The 19,073-nt window shown below is 43.9% G+C and overlaps 1 protein-coding gene across 3 annotated transcripts in view; it reads right to left on the reverse strand.

Moving 5' to 3' along the window:
• Window positions 1–16,255: 16,255 nt before the first annotated feature.
• The window catches only part of qki2 (QKI, KH domain containing, RNA binding 2), a 59,531-nt gene continuing 56,713 nt past the window's right edge, over window positions 16,256–19,073 (reverse strand). For all 3 annotated transcript variants that reach the window (XM_055150072.1, XM_055150071.1, XM_055150069.1), the window contains one exon: window positions 16,256–17,862. In XM_055150072.1, coding sequence (XP_055006047.1) covers window positions 17,840–17,862 — 23 coding nt within the window. In that variant the 3' untranslated portion in view covers window positions 16,256–17,839. The remainder of the gene's footprint in view (window positions 17,863–19,073) is intronic.

The following is a 19,073-nucleotide window of genomic DNA, read 5'->3' on the forward strand; positions in this document are numbered from 1 at the left end:
TGAGTCTGAGTGAGTCTGGTGAGTCTGGGGTGAGTCCGGGTGAGTCTGGGTGAGTCTGGGTGAGTCTGGGTGAGTCTGAGTGAGTCTGGGGTGAGTCTGGGTGAGTCTGGGGTGAGTCTGAGTGAGTCTGGGGTGAGTCTGAGTGAGTCTGAGTGAGTCTGGGTGAGTCTGGGGTGAGTCTGGGTGAGTCTGGGGTGAGTCTGGTGAGTCTGAGTGAGTCTGGGTGAGTCTGGGTGAGTCTGGGTGAGTCTGAGTGAGTCTGGGTGAGTCTGGGGTGAGTCTGAGTGAGTCTGTGAGTGAGTCTGGTGAGTCTGAGTGAGTCTGAGTGAGTCGGGTGAGTCTGAGTCTGAGTGAGTCTGGTGAGTCTGGGGTGAGTCTGGGTGAGTCTGGGTGAGTCTGGTGAGTCTGGGGTGAGTCTGGGTGAGTCTGGGGTGGGTGAGTCTGAGTCTGGGTGAGTCTGGGTGAGTCTGAGTGAGTCTGAGTCTGGTGAGTCTGAGTGAGTCTGGGGTGAGTCTGAGTCTGAGTCTGGTGAGTCTGGGTGAGTCTGAGTGAGTCTGAGTGAGTCTGGGTGAGTCTGGGTGAGTCTGGGTGAGTCTGAGTGAGTCTGAGTGAGTCTGGGGTGAGTCTGAGTGAGTCTGGGTGAGTGAGGGTGAGTCGGGTGAGTCGGGTGAGTCTGGGTGAGTCTGGGTGAGTCTGGGTGAGTCTGAGTGAGTCTGGGTGAGTCTGGGTGAGTCTGGTGAGTCTGGGGTGAGTCTGAGTGAGTCGAGTGAGTCTGGGTGAGTCTGGGTGAGTCTGGTGAGTCCTGGGTGAGTCCTGGGTGAGTCTGGGTGAGTCTGGGTGAGTCTGGGTGAGTCTGGGTGAGTCTGGGTGAGTGAGTCTGGGTGAGTCTGAGTGGTGAGTCTGAGTGAGTCTGGGTGAGTCTGGGGTGAGTCTGGGTGAGTCTGAGTGAGTCTGGGTGAGTCTGGGTGAGTCTGAGTGAGTCTGGGGTGAGTCTGAGTGAGTCTGAGTGGGTGAGTCTGGGTGAGTCTGAGTCTGGGTGAGTCTGGAGTGAGTCTGGGGTGAGTCTGGGTGAGTCTGAGTGGGGTGAGTCTGAGTGAGTCTGGGTGAGTCTGGGTGAGTCTGGGTGAGTCTGGGGTGAGTCTGGGTGAGTCTGGGTGAGTCTGGGTGAGTCTGAGTGAGTCTGGGTGAGTCTGGGTGAGTCTGGGTGAGTCTGAGTGAGTCTGGTGAGTCTGGGTGAGTCTGGGTGAGTCTGGTGAGTCCTGGTGAGTCTGGTGAGTCTGGTGAGTCTGGGGTGAGTCTGGGTGAGTCTGGGTGAGTCTGAGTCTGGGTGAGTCTGGGGTGAGTCTGTGAGTGAGTCTGGTGAGTCTGGGGTGAGTCTGAGTGAGTCTGGGTGAGTCGGGTGAGTCTGGGTGAGTCTGGGTGAGTCTGGGGTGAGTCTGGGTGAGTCTGGTGAGTCTGAGTGAGTCTGGGTGAGTCGGGTGAGGTGAGTCTGGGGTGAGTCTGGTGAGTCTGGTGAGTCTGGGTGAGTCTGGGTGAGTCTGGGGTGAGTCTGGTGAGTCTGGGTGAGTCTGGGTGAGTCTGGGTGATTCTGTCGACTGTAAATATGATGTCACTTTCACCCCCTCCTTTTTTTTCTTTCTTTCTCTCTTCCTTTATCCGTCTTTTTCACAGTTTCCGCTCTTTTATCTTTCTCTTTTTTGTCTCTCCTTGTCTCTCTGTCGTTCTTTCTGACTCCCTCCCTCCCCTTTTCTCCTCCTCTCTCCTTCTCCTTCTCCTTCTTCACCTCCTCTTTTCTTTCACCCCCTCCTCTCTCCTCCTCCCTCCCCTCCACCCCTCCCTCTCTTTCCTCTCCTCCGCTCCCTCCCCTCCACCCCTCCCTCTCTTTCCTCTCCTTTCTTGTGAGCACAAAAGCGTTCCTGGAGTCCGGAGCGTTTCGGAGCGTTTGGGAGCGTTGCCGGGGGAAACGGGGGGACAGGGCCGGCCCTTTAAATCACTCTTTAATATTGTCCCCGCACTGAACCTCCAGCAGACCGCCCCTTTAAACACACACACACACACACACACACAGACAGACAGACAGGGGGCGACACTGAGACACACACACACAGAGACACAGACACACACACAGACACACACACACACACACAGACACACACACACACACAGACATTTACACAGAAAAACATTAACCTGAAGTTCCACACACACATCGGGACACTTCCTGTTTCTATTGTTTCTTTAATTCTTGTGTAAATGTCCTGATGTAATGACATATTTATAAATGATCGTTAATGTGATTAATAATCGTTCACACACTGATTGTGTGTGTGAGACGTGACTTCTGTGTGTGTTATTTCAGTCGGTGATGTGATTCAGATGTTTTTATAGATAAACAGATGAAACCAAACAGTCAGATGGAAGAACAGGACAGACGCCAGTGAAGTGTGTCAGGGGACAGTGTGAAGTGTGTCAGGGGACAGTGTGAAGTGTGTCAGGGGACAGTGTGAAGTGTGTCAGGGGACAGTGTGAAGTGTGTCAGGGGACAGTGTGAAGTGTGTCAGGGGACAGTGTCAGGGGACAGTGTGTCAGGGACAGTGTGAAGTGTGTCAGGGACAGTGTGAAGTGTGTCAGGGGGACAGTGTGTCAGGGGACAGTGTGAAGTGTGTCAGGGGACAGTGTGAAGTGTGTCAGGGGACAGTGTGTCAGGGGAGTGTGAAGTGTGTCAGGGGACAGTGTGAAGTGTGTCAGGGACAGTGTGAAGTGTCAGGGGACAGTGTGAAGTGTGTCAGGGGACAGTGTGAAGTGTGTCAGGGGACAGTGTGTCAGGGGACAGTGTGTCAGGGGACAGTGTGTCAGGGGACAGTGTGTCAGGGGACAGTGTGTGCAGCAGGTGTGTCCAGACTTATTTCATCACGGGTCACATGTCTAAACACAGATGAAGCAGAGGCTGATGTTCCGTCCAGTGAATAAATGAAACATGTGATGTTTAACATGTTGGAATGAGCCTCAAAACCACAAACCAAATATTCAATATCAACTTTATCAAGGTCGATTTTCAAAAGACTCGCAGTAAAAAGTAATTTTTTCATTGAAAACCAGGATTAAACCAGGTCTAAACCAGGACTAAACCAGGACTAAACCAGGTCTAAACCAGGACTAAACCAGGTCTAAACCAGGACTAAACCAGGACTAAACCAGGACTAAACCAGGACTAAACCAGGACTAAACCAGGACTAAACCAGGTCTAAACCAGGTCTAAACCAGGACTAAACCAGGTCTAAACCAGGTCTAAACCAGGACTAAACCAGGACTAAACCAGGTCTAAACTATGTCTAAAACCAGGACTAAACCAGGACTAAACCAGGTCTAAACCAGGACTAAACCAGGTCTAAAACCAGGTCTAAACCAGGACTAAACCAGGACTAAACCAGGACTAAAACAGGTCTAAACCAGGTCCAAACCAGGTCTAAAACAGGATTTAAACAGGACTAAATCCTGCTGTGTGGACGTGTTTCTTCATTTTCTATCAATAATATTTTTTAATTTGGTTCAGTAAAGTCTGGACTTTTTATTTTCTTTTATCAGACAAAACTTCTTATGTGAAGATTTTCTCGTCTTTGTTTCTCTACAGCAAATCAAGTAATCCAAAGTAATCAGATTACATTACTCACTTTAAGTAATTTAATGGATTATGTTACAAACTACATTTTGGTGTGTGTAATCTGTAATCTGTAGGGGATTACATTTTAAAAGTAACACTCCCAACACGTGATGTCCATGATGTTCCGTGATGTTCCGTGATGTTCCGATGTTTCTGTTCTCGAGCCAAATCTCTGTCTCCACAAACTCCAGACGCAGGTGTCAGACAGAGCAGTGCCTCGGGTCAGCGGCAGCGTCACGGGGGGAGGGGGGGACGAGCTGGAGTCTTTTTTCTCCTGTTTCCTGTTTTGGTTTGAGGTAAAGTCGACGTGACTCAGATTCATGAATGAAAAACACGAGAAAAAAAAACAGGAAGTGGAGACAACGCCCCTGACCTCTGACCTCACACACCCCTCTCTCTCTCTCTATCTCCTCTTCTCTTCTCTCTTCCTCCTCCTTCCCTCCCTCTTCCTCTCTCCTCCTCCTCTCCTCCTCTCTTCCCTCTTCCTCCTCTCTCCTTCCTCTCCTCCCTTCCCTCCCTCCTCTCCTCTCCTCTCTCCTCTCCTCTCTCCTCCTTCCCTCTCTCCTCCTTCTCTTCTCTCCTCCTTCTCTTCTCTCCTTCCCTCTCTTTTCTCCTTCCCTCTCTTCTTCCTCCTTCCTCTCTCCTCTCCTCTCCTTCTTCCCCTCTCTCCTTCCCTCTCTCCTCTCCTCCTTCCTTCCCTCTCTCCTTCCCTCTCTCCTTCCCTCTCTCTTTCTCTCTCTCCTTCTCTCTTTCTGTTCTTTCACATTTTTATAGTTTTATATTTTTTAAGCACAAGTTCTGAAAAAGTACAGAACAGCAGCTGCAGTAGTTCTACTGTAGTATTTGCAGTAGTTGTAGTACTTATAGTAGTAGTAGCACTAGTAGTATTTGTAACAGTAGTATTTGCAGTAACAGTATTAGTTGCAGTATATATAGTAGTAGTATTAGTTGTAGTAGTAGTAGTATTAGTAGTAGTAGTATTAGTTGTAGTAGTAGTATTTGTAGTAGTAGTAGTAGTAGTAGTAGTAGTAGTAGTAGTAGTATGCAGTAGTAGTATTAGTAGTAGTAGTATTTTACTCTTTTAACTTTCTTCTTGTGAAGTTTTTGTTTTTCTTTCTTCATTTTGTTCCTTTGCAGTTTTTTTTTTGTTTAGGTCTAGATTCAGCTCAGAGTTTAGTCCAGACTGAGTCCAGACCAAATCCGGTCTGAGTCCGGCTCGGGTCCGGACCAGGTCCAGACTGAGTCCAGCCTAAGTTCAGACTGGGTCCAGATCAGGTCCGGACCGAGCCAGTCCAGACCGGGTCCAGACCAGGTCCAAGATCTGGGACAAAGACCAGAGAAGAACCACGACTGAACTCAGACCAGAGAGAGAAAAAGAGAGAGAGAGAATGAAAGAGAAAAAGAGGGAGGAGTTTAAATGTTGTGACCTGAAGTTTCTCAGGTCATGTTACTTCAGAAAAACATCACTGAAGTACAAGTACACAGTACTGAAGAAATGACTCAAGTATTTGTGAAAAGTACTCACAGTAACAGTAACAGTACTACTACTACTACAACTACTGCTACTACTGTGCTGCTAGAAAAGTACTCTGAAAAGTACAACTTGTTTAAAAAGTTCCTCTAGTAGAAGTATCCGAGTACTCCCCTCCTCCGACCCCAGACCCAGAAACACTGAACACAGAAACATTTTACTGCAAAAATCTTTATTTCAAATCTGAAATGAACAAAGTTTAAATTACCCATAATCCATCTGGTCTCGTGCAGGACTCTGAGGACTTCATCTGGTCTACATCAAGTCCAAGTCCAAGTCCAAGTCCGAGTTTTGGTTCAGTCTGAGCGTGATCTTGGTGTTTGTTATAGCTGAAATCCTGGTCAGTTAGTCCTGGTTTAGACCTGGATAAATCCTAGTTTAGTCCCGGTTTAGTCCTGGTTTAGTCCTGGTTTAGTCCTGGTTTAGACCTGGTTTAGTCCTGGTTTAGTCCTGGTTTAGACCTGGATAAATCCTAGTTTAGTCCTGGTTTAGTCCTGGTTTAGTCCTGGTTTAGTCCTGGTTTAGACCTGGTTTAGTCCTGGTTTAGTCCTGGTTTAGACCTGGTTTAGTCCTGTTTAGTCCTGGTTTAGACCTGGTTTAGTCCTGATTTAGTCCTGGTTTAGACCTGGTTTAGTCCTGGCTTAGTCCTGGTTTAGTCCTGGTTTAGACCTGGTTTAGTCCTGGTTTAGTCCTGGTTTAGTCCTGGTTTAGTCCTGGTTTAGTTTTCATTTAAACCTGAGACACAAAGTTTGACAAAATAACATTTTTTTTTAGTTTTAAATTGAACATATCTGAGTTAGATTTGGTCCTAGACTTCAATGACTCGCTCCCCCCTCCACTCTCTCGTTCTGTCCTCTGTTCTCTCTCCTTCCTTCATTCCTCCTCTTCTCCTCCTCCTCCCTCCCTGACACCTTTACTCTTCTCCTTTGCTCCTTTTGGAAAAGAACCTCTCTCTCTTTCTCTCCCCCTCTTCCTCTCATCCCTTCTTTCCTTCTTTCTCCTTTCCTTTTCTCTTTCCTGTCCTTTCTCTCGTCTCTCTCTCCCCCTTTTATCTTTCTCTAACTCTTCATCTTTTCCTCTCTCAATTCTTCTCCTCCTCTTTATCTCTACCTCCTTTCCCTCCCTGCCTCTCTCTCTCCCTCTCCTCTCCCTCTCTCCTCTCTCCCTCCGTCTCTCCCCCCTCTCTCTCTCTCTGTTTGTGTTTTTCACTCTGGTGGTGTTAGTCGTTGAAGCCACAGAGGAGCTCAGTTAGTCACAAATGTTTTTAATTCTTTTGTTTTTACATTTTAAACATGAAAACAGCAGAAGAGCAGGTTAAATCTCCACAGAGTTAGTGACACAGATTAAAAACAACACTCACAGAGTTACACTCAGAGTTAAACTCAGAGTTAAACTCAGAGTTACACTCAGAGTTAACTCAGAGTTAAACTCAGAGTTACACTCAGAGTTAAACTCAGAGTTAAACTCAGAGTTACACTCAGAGTTAAACTCAGAGTTAAACTCAGAGTTAAACTCAGAGTTACACTCAGAGTTAAACTCAGAGTTAAACTCAGAGTTACACTCAGAGTTAAACTCAGAGTTAAACTCAGAGTTAAACTCAGAGTTAAACTCAGAGTTAAACTCAGAGTTACACTCAGAGTTAAACTCAGAGTTAAACTCAGAGTTAAACTCAGAGTTACACTCAGCCAGAGTTAAAGTGTTTACACATGAGAACTTTAAAGAGACAAGCAGAGGAGAGGAGCGTTTGGACTGAGGCTGGAGGCGTCGCCAGTTTAGAAAGATTTTATTAGAGTTTCTTGATTTGACACGTTTAAAAAAAACCTGCAGATTCTGTTTTGTGCAGAAAACTTGAAAATCTGTCAAAAGTCAGTTTTGTATATTTCTGTAATTTATGTGAGATACTTTTTTATTTTAAATGTAACCATGTCATCAAAAAATTAAAGTTATGATCAGAAAAACAAATGTCATTATTTCATTTTAAAGCAACAGTGCGTCACTTTCTGGACGTGTTGTGTCGCCTGCATGATTCCACAGAAAAACTTTAAGCCTACGGAACATTCTCCACAGAAGTAAATCACTTTAATGCCACACTGTGGAATATTACAGCTGAAAGAACAACCATGGAAACACGCAGGAGGAGGGTCGGGTCTGTGGAGATGCGAGCCGCTCACAGTAAAAACAAAGTAAAGGTTTTATGTTTTTCAGTGCAACAAAAACAGCCAAAATGAACAAAAACACACTTCTGTATTAGTCTGTTTTAGGGTTAAAAAGTTACGTACTGTGGCTTTAACTTTGTAATTAATAATAAATAATTAAAAGCTCAATGATCGTCTTCATTAATCCAGAGTGATTTTCTTTAACACCGTTCCTAAACAGCTGTCGGCTTTAGTGAAAAATATTTGACCTTCCCAAGATGGCGGCCGTAGTTTGGTAGAGAACCTTCCCAAGATGGCGGCAGGTTTGGTCTCAGTAAACGCTCTCTCTCTTTCTCTCTCTGCTTCGTCTTCTCAGAATCAAACGCCGTGTAATAAGGCCTCACGTTTATCTGAGAATTTAATGTTATTTTCACAAAATACAAAATACAAAGATATAAAAATACATTTGAGGAGGTTACAGACTCTGTTACACTTTTCACAAACGACACTTGGTTTTGTTCATCTGCCGTTTCTCCTTCAACACGGAGAGTTTGTGCTTCAAAACATGCAAAGAAACGCTCCAAAAGACGTCAAAAACAAACAAAATATAATAATCGTATTTTACATAACACTGTTGAACGGCGAAGAGCGAAAGTCTGAGGAGAGTTCGACAGATTCAGGACGGAACACGACAGCGGACAAAAGAATCACCAAAAAAAAAAAAAAAAAAACGATCAAAAGTGAAACCGAACTTTAACGTTAAAATCTAGATGAATCTGTGTGTCGTCCATTCACTGGTTTTTCAAAATAAAACCAAAAATAAGACAAAGAAAAAAAAAAACGACAACGATTTTCTTCATTATTTGTCTCCAAAACCAAAATGAAAAAAACAGATGATTCATATTTTCAGTTTTCGATTTTGCGTTTAAATTGTCGCAACATCACGACGTCGCAACATCACGACATCACGACATCACGGTGTCGCAACATCACGACGTCGCAACATCACGATATCGCAACATCACAACATCACGACGTCGCAACATCACGACGTCGCAACATCACGATGTCGCAACATCACGACATCGCAACATCACGACGTCGCAACATCACGACATCGCAACATCACGGTGTCGCAAACATCACGACATCGCAACATCACGACGTCGCAACATCACAATGTCGCAACATCACAATATCGCAACATCACGACATCACGGTGTCGCAACATCACGACGTTGCAACATCACGGTGTCGCAACATTACAACATCGCAACATCATGGCGTAAAAACAAGGAAGTGTCTGAAATTGCAGCAGCCGATTTGAAGCCGAGGAAGATGGCGAGCGTGAAAGTCGTGTGTAGTTCTATCTCAGCTGTTTCCTGTTTGTCTCTGGTTTGTTTAAACTGTTTCCTGTGACATCGTCACATGACCAATGTCACGAACCAGAGAATCAGAAGGAGCGAGTCACAGTGACACAGTGACACAGTGTCCAATCAGGACGAGACTCCAGCTCCTACAGCAGAGGATCAGAGTTTTCAGGAGTCCCACAGTCCCCGTCACATCTGGACCAACATGAACTCGTGGAGCTGGAGGCTCCAGATCGTTCAGACTCTGAAGACATTTTCACATACACACTAGTGTGAACGGGGCCAAAGGGTCAAAACTGGATGAAACGGGAAACGTTATCCTTTTTTTCCATTTTTTACTGAAACACAAAATCGAAAACTGAAAAAATGAATCATTATCTGTTTTTTTTTTTTCATTTTGGTTTTGGAGACAAATAATGAAGAAAATTTTAGTTTTTGCGTTTTCTTATTTTTGGTTTTATTTTGAAAAACGTAAGAACGAACGACACAAGGATTTAAACGTTGTGTTTTGTTTTAGAATTTTAGTTTCATTTGACGTTTTAAATCAGGAGCATCAGATCTGAGCGACTGAAACCAGCGCTCGGACTGACTCAGCCTCCTGAAAACATTTACCACTTTAAATCACTTTGGGAATTCTTCTTCTGTTTCAAAACGACCTAAAACCGTATCTGGAAGTGTTTGCCAACATGTGCGCCGTGTCTCTGTGGCGACGGCTGCACATTCCACCATAGACATACACACAGAACACCCCCTCAGTAGAACAAAACAAATATATTTAACTGGAATAATGCGGTGAATTATTTTCCGTAAAGTCGCGGCGGCGTCCGCTGTCGTCGCTCCGTCCTCGAGAACGTCACAGTCCAGTTTGAATATTTGATCTAAAGTCGGGCGTTTCGGGGATTCCAGAGTTTAACATAAATCATAAATAAATAAAAACAAGTTAAACATTGTGCGGAAAACCCTCATTTACACTTTTCCAGTTTCAAAAGGTTGAAAAGGTCTTTTGTTTCTCAGACCGAGTACATTATCTCTGACTCTCTGACGCTAATATGCTAATGCTAATGCTATGCTAATATTACCGTTTGGCTGAGCGTTTAATTTCAGATGTAAAAATATTCTCAACGTGGATTTTCCGGACAAAGGTTCAGTGTCTGCGGAGAAGAAGGCGCTTGTGTGTTTGGGACACTTCAGTCTTGTCGGGTAAAGAATCACTGTGGGGTTTTTGTGCGTCGTTCAAACGTAGGATCAGTATTTCAGATCCAGGGGGAAAGGTCAGAGGTCAGAGGTCGGAGGTGTGGGCGCGCGGTGGAACGTAGGGGGCGCTACAGGCCACGCGCCTCAACGACAATCAACAAGAATCAACGAGAATCAACGACGAACAAAGTGAAAGTTTAAAAATGAGATCGAGTTTGTTCATGATTTGATTTGAGCTGCGTGAAGTCGCCCCAAAAAACTCACAAAAACACAAAAACTACGTCTGTTTTCTGCAGTGTCGGGAGTAACAGATTACATGTACCGGAGTAATCAGAGTACAAATGATGAGTAACTGTATTCAGTTACAGTTACTGTTTCAGTGAGTGGTAATTGGATTACAGTTACTTTGTTGAAATAAATGGATTAGACAGAGGGATTTTACTGTTTTCACATTTTGGGCTAAACCAGGACTAAAACCAGGACTAAACCAGGTCTAAACCAGGACTAAACCAGGTCTAAACCAGGACTAAACCAGGACTAAACCAGGACTAAACCAGGTCTAAACCAGGACTAAACCAGGACTAAACCAGGACTAAACCAGGTCTAAAACCAGGACTAAACCAGGACTAAACCAGGTCTAAACCAGGACTAAACCAGGTCTAAACCAGGTCTAAACCAGGACTAAACCAGGACTAAACCAGGTCTAAACCAGGACTAAACCAGGTCTAAACCAGACTAAACCAGGTCTAAACCAGGACTAAACCAGGTCTAAACCAGGTCTAAACCAACTAAACCAGGACTAAACCAGGTCTAAACCAGGACTAAACCAGGTCTAAACCAGGACTAAACCAGGTCTAAACCAGGTCTAAACCAGAAACCTGGTCTAAACCAGGTCTAAACCAGAACTAAACCAGGACTAAACCAACTAAGACTAAACCAGGACTAAAACTAGGACTAAAACCAGGTCTAAACCCAGGACTAAACCAGGACTAAAGCAGGACTAAACCAGGTCTAAAAGCAGGACTAAACTAAGACTAAACTAGGACTATCAGATAAAACAAAACTTCTCATGTTCAGATCCTCGTCTTTGTTTCTCTTCAGTAAAACAAAAGTCTGTTCATGGAGACTTGGACTCAACAGACAATTTGAAGAAAACAAACAAGAATTTTCAGGATGTGGTTGGTTCATTCATGTAGTTTTAAAAAGCAGGACAATATCAAGTAATCCAAAGTAATCAGATTACATTACTCACTTTAAGTAATTCAATGGATTACGTTACAAACTACATTTTGGTGTATGTAATCTGTAATCTGTAGGGGATTACATTTTAAAAGTAACACTCCCAACACTGTTATTTGTGCTGCTTTAGTTTTGGAGATATTCATGAAACTTTTACAGGTCAAACTGGGGTCAGAAGCTTCAAAATGCTCTAAAACTCAAGTGTCAAAATTCAAAACTCGTGGCCAAACTAAATATTTATTGAAAAATGACAACAACATCTGCAGGTTTTCTCTTCTTTTGAGGTGTGTAATGTTTAGGCGACGTAACAATAACTGGAATCTGGTGATATCGTATCGTCAAAGTTCTCACAATAATATCGTGGAGCATCACAATAAATCGAATCACAAGTGTCTTTGTTTAAATGAAGAGTTAAAAACACAGAGGAACTACATAGACCATGATCCTTTGCTCCATTTCAGTGCAGACGACAAGAAGAAATAACAGTTCGAACACTTTTAACTCTGAGTTCTTTGGGTTAAATCTTGTCAAGGAATTTTAAGAAGAAAAAGAAGCAGATTAACCTCCACAAAATATCGCAATAAATATCGTATTGTGAGATGTTTATCGTGAAAATATCGTACAAAGATTTGGAGATTGTTACGTCTATAATCATGAACTTTCCCACAATATCACAATAAATATCGTACGGTGAGGTTTATACTGTGACGATATCGTATCGTGAGACTTGGATATGTTACATTCCTAATAATGTTAAACCTTTTCTTTTTCAAATAAATGTTTAATAAAAGTTTTGCTTAAACACTAAATCCAGAAAAAGCAGAATATAAAATAATAACAACATTTTAAATAAATCATGTCTCTGTCGTGTATCTGTGTGCGGCGGCAGCTCTGATACAGATTTGATTTGATTTCACAGGCCAAATATAATTATATCACAGGCCAAATTTGGCCCCTGGGCCTGAGTTTGTCGTGTCTGAACTAAAACGACACAAACTGGAGCGAGTCGTTTGTTCTGCTTTTTTTCTTTAGTTTTTGAGATTTTTACTGGTGTTTCTGAACTATGAGACATTTTGAGCCGATGACGTCGCCCCGACCACAGAAATGTTAAAATGTACAAAAAATTGCAAACTATTACATAAATATTTTTAAAGTTATTATTTACTTATTTGGCTGATTATGTTACGTCTTTTCTCTGACGGGAAATGACGAAACGGAATCAACAAAAAGTAAAATACTGACGACAAACAACAGCACAAACAAAACACAAAGAAGTTATGTCATAGTTTCCCTTTTTTTTTTGCACATTTGAACATTTTCAGGAGGCGGACGACGTCATCGGACAAAAATAAAACGGTTAATATCTGAAGAATCAGAATCACACAAATGATTCACACAGTTTTTGTGGAGTTGTGCGTTTGTTGGGGCGACTTCACGCAGGTTATGACACGATTCTAGGGATTATGATGTGAGACACACACACACACAGACACACACACACAGACACACACACAGACACACACACACACACACACACACACACACAGACACACACACACACAGATGTGTTTTCCCTCACACAGATGTCAGAATTGTGTCAGATTTGTGTGTTTTTTATGTTTCGTGTCCCACAGAGACGCAGATGTTCCACATGTTTCAGATGTTTCAGATGTTTGGCTCTGAGTTTTTACAGAGTCTTCGAAAGTGAATCCAGTGAAACTTTACAGATCATAAAACACTTTTAACACCGAGAGAGTGAAACTGTAAAAGACCTTTAGTTACTCTGTAAAGTGACTTTTACGACTTTTACCACTTTATCATTTAGTCCTCCTGTGTGTGTGTGTGTTTTTGCATGTTTGCGTGTGTGTGTGTACGTGTGTGTGTGTGTACGTGTCTGAGTGTGTGTGTACGTGTCGTGTGTGTCTGAGTGTGTGTTGTGAGTGTGTGAACGTGTCTGAGTGTGTGTGTACTGAGTGTGTGTGTGTGTGTGTACGTGTCTGAGTGTGTGTGTACGTGTCTGAGTGTGTGTGTACGTGTCTGAGTGTGTGTGTACGTGTCTGAGTGTGTGTGTACGTGTTGAGTGTGTGTGTACGTGTGTGACTGTGTGTGTACGTGTCTGAGTGTGTGTGTACGTGTCTGAGTGTGTGTGTACGTGTCTGAGTGTGTGTGACGTGTGTGTGTGTGTGTGTACGTGTCTGAGTGTGTGTGTACGTGTCTGAGTGTGTACGTGTCTGAGTGTGTGTGTACGTGTCTGATGTGTGTGTGTGTCTGAGTGTGTGTGTACGTGTCTGAGTGTGTGTGTACATGTCTGAGTGTGTGTGTACGTGTCTGGTGTGTGTGTCTGTGTGTGTACGTGTGTGTGTGTACGTGTCGTGTCTGTGTGTGTACGTGTCTGAGTGTGTGTGTACGTGTGTGTGTACGTGTCTGAGTGTGTGTGTACGTGTCTGAGTGTGTGTGTACGTGTCTGAGTGTGTGTGTACGTGTCTGAGTGTGTGTGTGTGCTGGCAGCCACAGTCTGTCCCAGGGCAGCTGTGGCTTCAGATGGAGCGTATCGCCGGGTTTCAGACGACGTCACCAGATGCAAATGTGGTGAGGAAGTAAAGACTCGTCTCGTTTCCTTCACTGAGTCAGAGACAAAACACCTGTTGAATTGGGTCTGTTGGGTCTGTTGGGTCTGTTGGGTCTGTTGGGTCTGTTGGGTCTGTTGGGTCTGTTGGGTCTGTTGGGTCTGTTGGGTCTGTTGGGTCTGTTGGGTCTGTTGGGTCTGTTGGGTCTGTTGGGTCTGTTGGGTCTGTTGGGTCTGTTGGGTTGTTGGGTCTGTTGGGTCTGTTGGGTCTGTTGGGTCTGTTGGGTCTGTTGGGTCTGTTGGGTCTGTTGGGGTCTGTTGGGTCTGTTGGGTCTGTTGGGTCTGTTGGGGTCTGTTGGGTCTGTTGGGTCTGTTGGGTCTGTTGGGTTGGGTCTGTTGGGTCTGTTGGGTCTGTTGGGTCTGTTGGGTCTGTTGGGTCTGTTGGGGTCTGTTGGGTCTGTTGGGTCTGTTGGGTCTGTTGGGTCTGTTGGGTCTGTTGGGTCTGTTGGGTCTGTTGGGGTCTGTTGGGTCTGTTGGGTCTGTTGGGTCTGTTGGGTCTGTTGGGTCTGTTGGGTCTGTTGGGTTGTTGGGTCTGTTGGGTCTGTTGTTGTTGGGTCTGTTGGGGTCTGTTGGGTCTGTTGGGTCTGTTGGGTCTGTTGGGTCTGTTGGGTCTGTTGTTGGGTCTGTTGGGGTCTGTTGGGTCTGTTGGGGTCTGTTGGGTCTGTTGGGGTCTGTTGGGTCTGTTGGGTCTGTTGGGTCTGTTGGGTCTGTTGGGTCTGTTGGGTCTGTTGGGTCTGTTGGGTCTGTTGGGTCTGTTGTTGGGTCTGTTGGGTCTGTTGGGTCTGTTGGGTCTGTTGGGTCTGTTGGGTCTGTTGGGTCTGTTGGGTCTGTTGGGTCTGTTGGGTCTGTTGGGTCTGTTGGGTCTGTTGGGGTCTGTTGGGTCTGTTGGGTCTGTTGGGTCTGTTGGGTCTGTTGGGTCTGTTGGGTCTGTTGGGTCTGTTGGGTCTGTTGGGTCTGTTGGGTCTGTTGTTGGGGTCTGTTGGGTCTGTTGGGTCTGTTGGGTCTGTTGTTGGGTCTGTTGGGTCTGTTGGGTCTGTTGTTGGGTCTGTTGGGTCTGTTGGGGTCTGTTGGGTCTGTTGGGTCTGTTGTTGTTGGGTCTGTTGGGTCTGTTGGGTCTGTTGGTCTGTTGGGGTCTGTTGGGTCTGTTGGGTCTGTTGGGTCTGTTGGGTCTGTTGGGTCTGTTGGGTCTGTTGGGTCTGTTGGGTCTGTTGGGTCTGTTGGGTCTGTTGGGTCTGGGTCTGTTGGGTCTGTTGGGTCTGTTGGGTCTGTTGGGTCTGTTGGGTCTGTTGGGTCTGTTGGGTCTGTTGGGTCTGGGGTGTGGGTCTGTTGGGGTCTGTTGTGGGTCTGTTGGGTCTGTTGGGTCTGTTGTTGTTGGGTCTGTTGGGTCTGTTGGGTCTGTTGGGTCTGTTGGGTCTGTTGGGTCTGTTGGGTCTGTTGGGTCTGTTGGGTCTGTTGGGGTCTGTTGGGTCTGTTGGGTCTGTTGGTCTGTTGGGGTCTGTTGGGTCTGTTGGGGTCTGTTGGGGTCTGTTTGGGAGTTTTAGTTGGGTTTGTTGGGTCTGAATAAAAATGGAACTAAATCCAAGGACTAAACTGAACAGGACTAAACCAGGTCTAAATCAAGTCTAAACGAGGACTAATCTTGGACTTGAGAGAGAGATGGTCACTTGACGGTCTACGCGTATCTGTCCCAACGCTCAGTCCTGGTTTAGACCTGGTTCAGTCCTGGTTTAGTCCTGGTTTGGACCTGGTTTGGACCTGGTTTAGTCCTGGTTCAGTCCTGGTTTAGTCCTGGTTTAGACCTGGTTTGGACCTGGTTTAGTCCTGGTTCAGTCCTGGTTTAGTCCTGGTTTGGACCTGGTTTAGTCCTGGTTCAGTCCTGGTTTAGTCCTGGTTTAGTCCTGGTTCAGTCCTGGTTTAGTCCTGGTTTAGACCTGGTTTCCTGGTTCAGTCCTGGTTTAGTCCTGGTTTCCTGGTTTGGACCTGGTTTGGTTTAGTCCTGGTTCAGTCCTGGTTTAGTCCTGGTTTATCCTGGTTCAGTCCTGGTTTAGTCCTGGTTTGGACCTGGTTTAGTCCTGGTTTCAGTCCTGGTTTAGTCCTGGTTTAGTCCTGGTTTAGTCCTGGTTTAGTCCTGGTTTAGACCTGGTTTGACCTGTTCAGTCCTGGTTTAGTCCTGGTTTTGGACCTGGTTTAGTCCTGGTTTAGTCCTGGTTAGTCCTGGTTTAGTCCTGGTTTCCTGGTTCAGTCCTGGTTTAGTCCTGGTTTAGACCTGGTTTAGTCCTGGTTTAGACCTGGTTTAGTCCTGGTTTAGTCCTGTTTAGTCCTGGTTTCAGTCTGGTTTAGTCCTGGTTTAGTCCTGGTTTGGACCTGGTTTAGTCCTGGTTTAGTCCTGGTTTAGTCCTGGTTCAGTCCTGGTTTAGACCTGGTTCAGTCCTGGTTTAGACCTGGTTCAGTCCTGGTTTAGACCTGGTTCAGTCCTGGTTTAGACCTGGTTCAGTCCGTTATCCGTTTTTTCCCTTCTTCATTTAAACACAAAATCGAAAACTGAAAAAATGAATCTTTATCTGTTTTTTATTTTATTTTTTTTTTTGCTTTTATTTTGAAAAACAAATGAATGAACGACACACGGATTCCAAACACTTCCTTCCTCCGTCTGAATCTCGCGCGTCGTCGGTGAAACCCGGCGATGCTCCTCCGCTGTGGAGCGACTGAAAATACAAAGTGTTTCGAGCATTTTTAAAGTTTCAAAGCGAAACTTTCTAGACCTGGAAAATCAACTGCAGAAAATGAAACCCAGACTCCGGAACATTCCCCGCGGAGATACTGTGAACTGAACTTTAGAGCTGAAGTTTCAAGAGAGACGAGTGAGAAGAGTCGGGTCTGTGGAGAGGCGAGCCACTCACAGTAACAGTAGTTTTTCAGTGCAATAAACACAACCAAAAAAAAAAAAAAAAAACACTTGGATTTTTATCTATTTTGAAGCTGGAAAGTTACGCAGTGCGGCTTTAAAGGCACTGAACACATTTTTCTCGTAACAAAATCCATGAGAGTTTTGTGGAAAAGTTTTGAATGTTTCTAAAGGAAAATAGAAAATAAATGTCACAAAAACTTTTCTCTGGTGGACTGCAGAACCTCACAGTGACTCGAGACGAACGGCGCCTCGTCTTTTAAAAACTTTTTCTCAAATTTAATAGAAAATTGAAAGGAATTCTGTGGGTATCTGCAGCGTCCACCGAGTCTGAGGAAGATCTGGACCTGTCATTTAAACATTAGTGTGCGTTATTTTCAGTGCAGTTAAACTCAGATTAACAGTTTTATGAGATTAATGTGTCGTTATCACATCATTAGAACTTTTAATTTCATTATTATTGCATAAATATAAAAGGCACTCTGATGTTTGGCTGGAAAAACGAGGCACTGATTCTTAGAAAATCACAGTTTTGTTTCGGTTCAAGGCACGACTGGACCTGGAAATATGAAATCTGTTTAAATTTCATCATAAAAATAAAAGTTTAGGCACTTTTTTTATACTTTTAAAGGTCTTATATTTTGTAAAACTGACTCTTGTGAGGTTTAATCCAAGTTCTAAAGCTGTTCCCTCGTCAAAAAACAGAACAACTCGAGGTCTGTTTGAGGAGGAAACGACAACAGAACAGATTAAAAACCTTAAGAGTCACGTGGACCTTTTAAAAATAAGTTGGCGAAACATCATTTTTTGACCTGAGTTTTCCGTAATATTCTTGGCGTTTCATTATAAAAAAAAGGAAGAATTTTATAAACTTGAATTCCCACAAAAGTAGCATTAAATCTGGTCAAAACGCTCGTGTTCCGTTGCCTTAAACCCAGAGAAAATCTTTTTTGTACGTGGTTCTCTGCGAGCTCGGCGTTCGCCCGCTCGTCGGACGTGGAGGGTTTCCGTTTCCGTGGCGATAGTTGTCGGTGTGTAAAGTCCTTGTTGCGGTTTAGTTCCTGGTTAGAAGCACTTCCTGGTCAGTCGCTGCGGATGCCGGTCTCTGGTCGGCCGCAGGGAGGTGAGTGGCGCGGCCGTGAGCCAATGAGCGCGCCCGCAGGCAGGAGTGGGCGGGGTCATGGGTTAGTGGCCGTGGCAGCTAGAGTTAGACAGACAAGGGACCAAGGAAAGGAAACGAGGAAACAAAACAAGGAGAGAGGAGAGAGAGAGAGATTAGTGTCAGCGAGTGGATTTAAGGATGGTACAAGAACAGCGGGGCGGCCCGGGGGCTCCCAGGGGCCGGTTCAGGGCCGGTTTAGGGGCCGCGGTGACAGTAAAACGAGTGGAGTGAGTTAGACACAAGAACCCGACTCTAAGAAGGTTACGAAAAATAGAAAGTTACTAAAAAATGATTAGTTTATCAGAAAAAAAATCTATCTCAAAGTCCTGACAAAAGAGAATTTTACGTCCAACTAAAGTAAAAGTTTGATTTTCTGCTGAGATCTTTTCTCTGAGGTAGAAGTATTTGTAGTTCTATTTGCAGTAGTAGTAGCAGTATTTGCAGTAATATTTGTAGTAGTAGTATTTGTAGTGCTATTAGAAGTATTTGTAGTAGTGTTTGCAGTAGTATTTGCAGTAGTATTTGTAGTACTGTTAGTAGTATTTGTAGTATTATTTGTAGTAGTATTTCTAGTATTTGCAGTAGTAGTAATATTTGTTCTATTTGTAGTAGTAGTACTAGTATTTGCAGTAGTAGTATTTGTAGTAGTATTTAGTAGTAGTAGTATTTGTAGTAGTAAGTATTTGTAGTAGTAGCAGTATTTATAGTAGTAGTATTTGTTGTTGTAGTATGAGTCGTAGTAGTATGAGTAATAGTAGTAACAGGAGTAGTAGTAGTAGTAGTATTTATAGTAGTAGTATTTGTTGTATTTGTAGCAGTAGTACTAGTATTTGCAGTAGTAGTAGTAGTTATAGTATTTACAGTAGTAGTATTTGTAGTATTTGCAGTATTTGTAGTAGTATTGTTGTAGTAGTAGTAGTATTTTGTAGTTGTAGTAGTTGTAATATTTGTAGTATTTGTAGTATTTGCAGTATTTGTAGTAGTATCTGTTGTAGTAGTAGTAGTATTTGTAGTTGTAGTAGTTGTAATATTTGTAGTATTTGTAGTATTATCTGGAGTTTTCCGTCTTGACTGAACTTAAGGTAAAATTTCGTTGTTCACTTTAAAACTCCCACCTCATGACATCACCAGGTGGAACATCAGAACCTGATTTAAATCTTTGTGTGACATAAAACAATAAAAAAAAATATAAAATAAAATAATAAAAAAAAATAAACTAAATAAACTAAACTAAATAATAATAAATATTC

This window comes from Boleophthalmus pectinirostris, unplaced genomic scaffold, assembly GCF_026225935.1.
Source record: "Boleophthalmus pectinirostris isolate CB_2022bp ecotype Guang Dong unplaced genomic scaffold, ASM2622593v1 HiC_scaffold_14, whole genome shotgun sequence".
Taxonomy (NCBI): domain Eukaryota; kingdom Metazoa; phylum Chordata; class Actinopteri; order Gobiiformes; family Gobiidae; genus Boleophthalmus; species Boleophthalmus pectinirostris.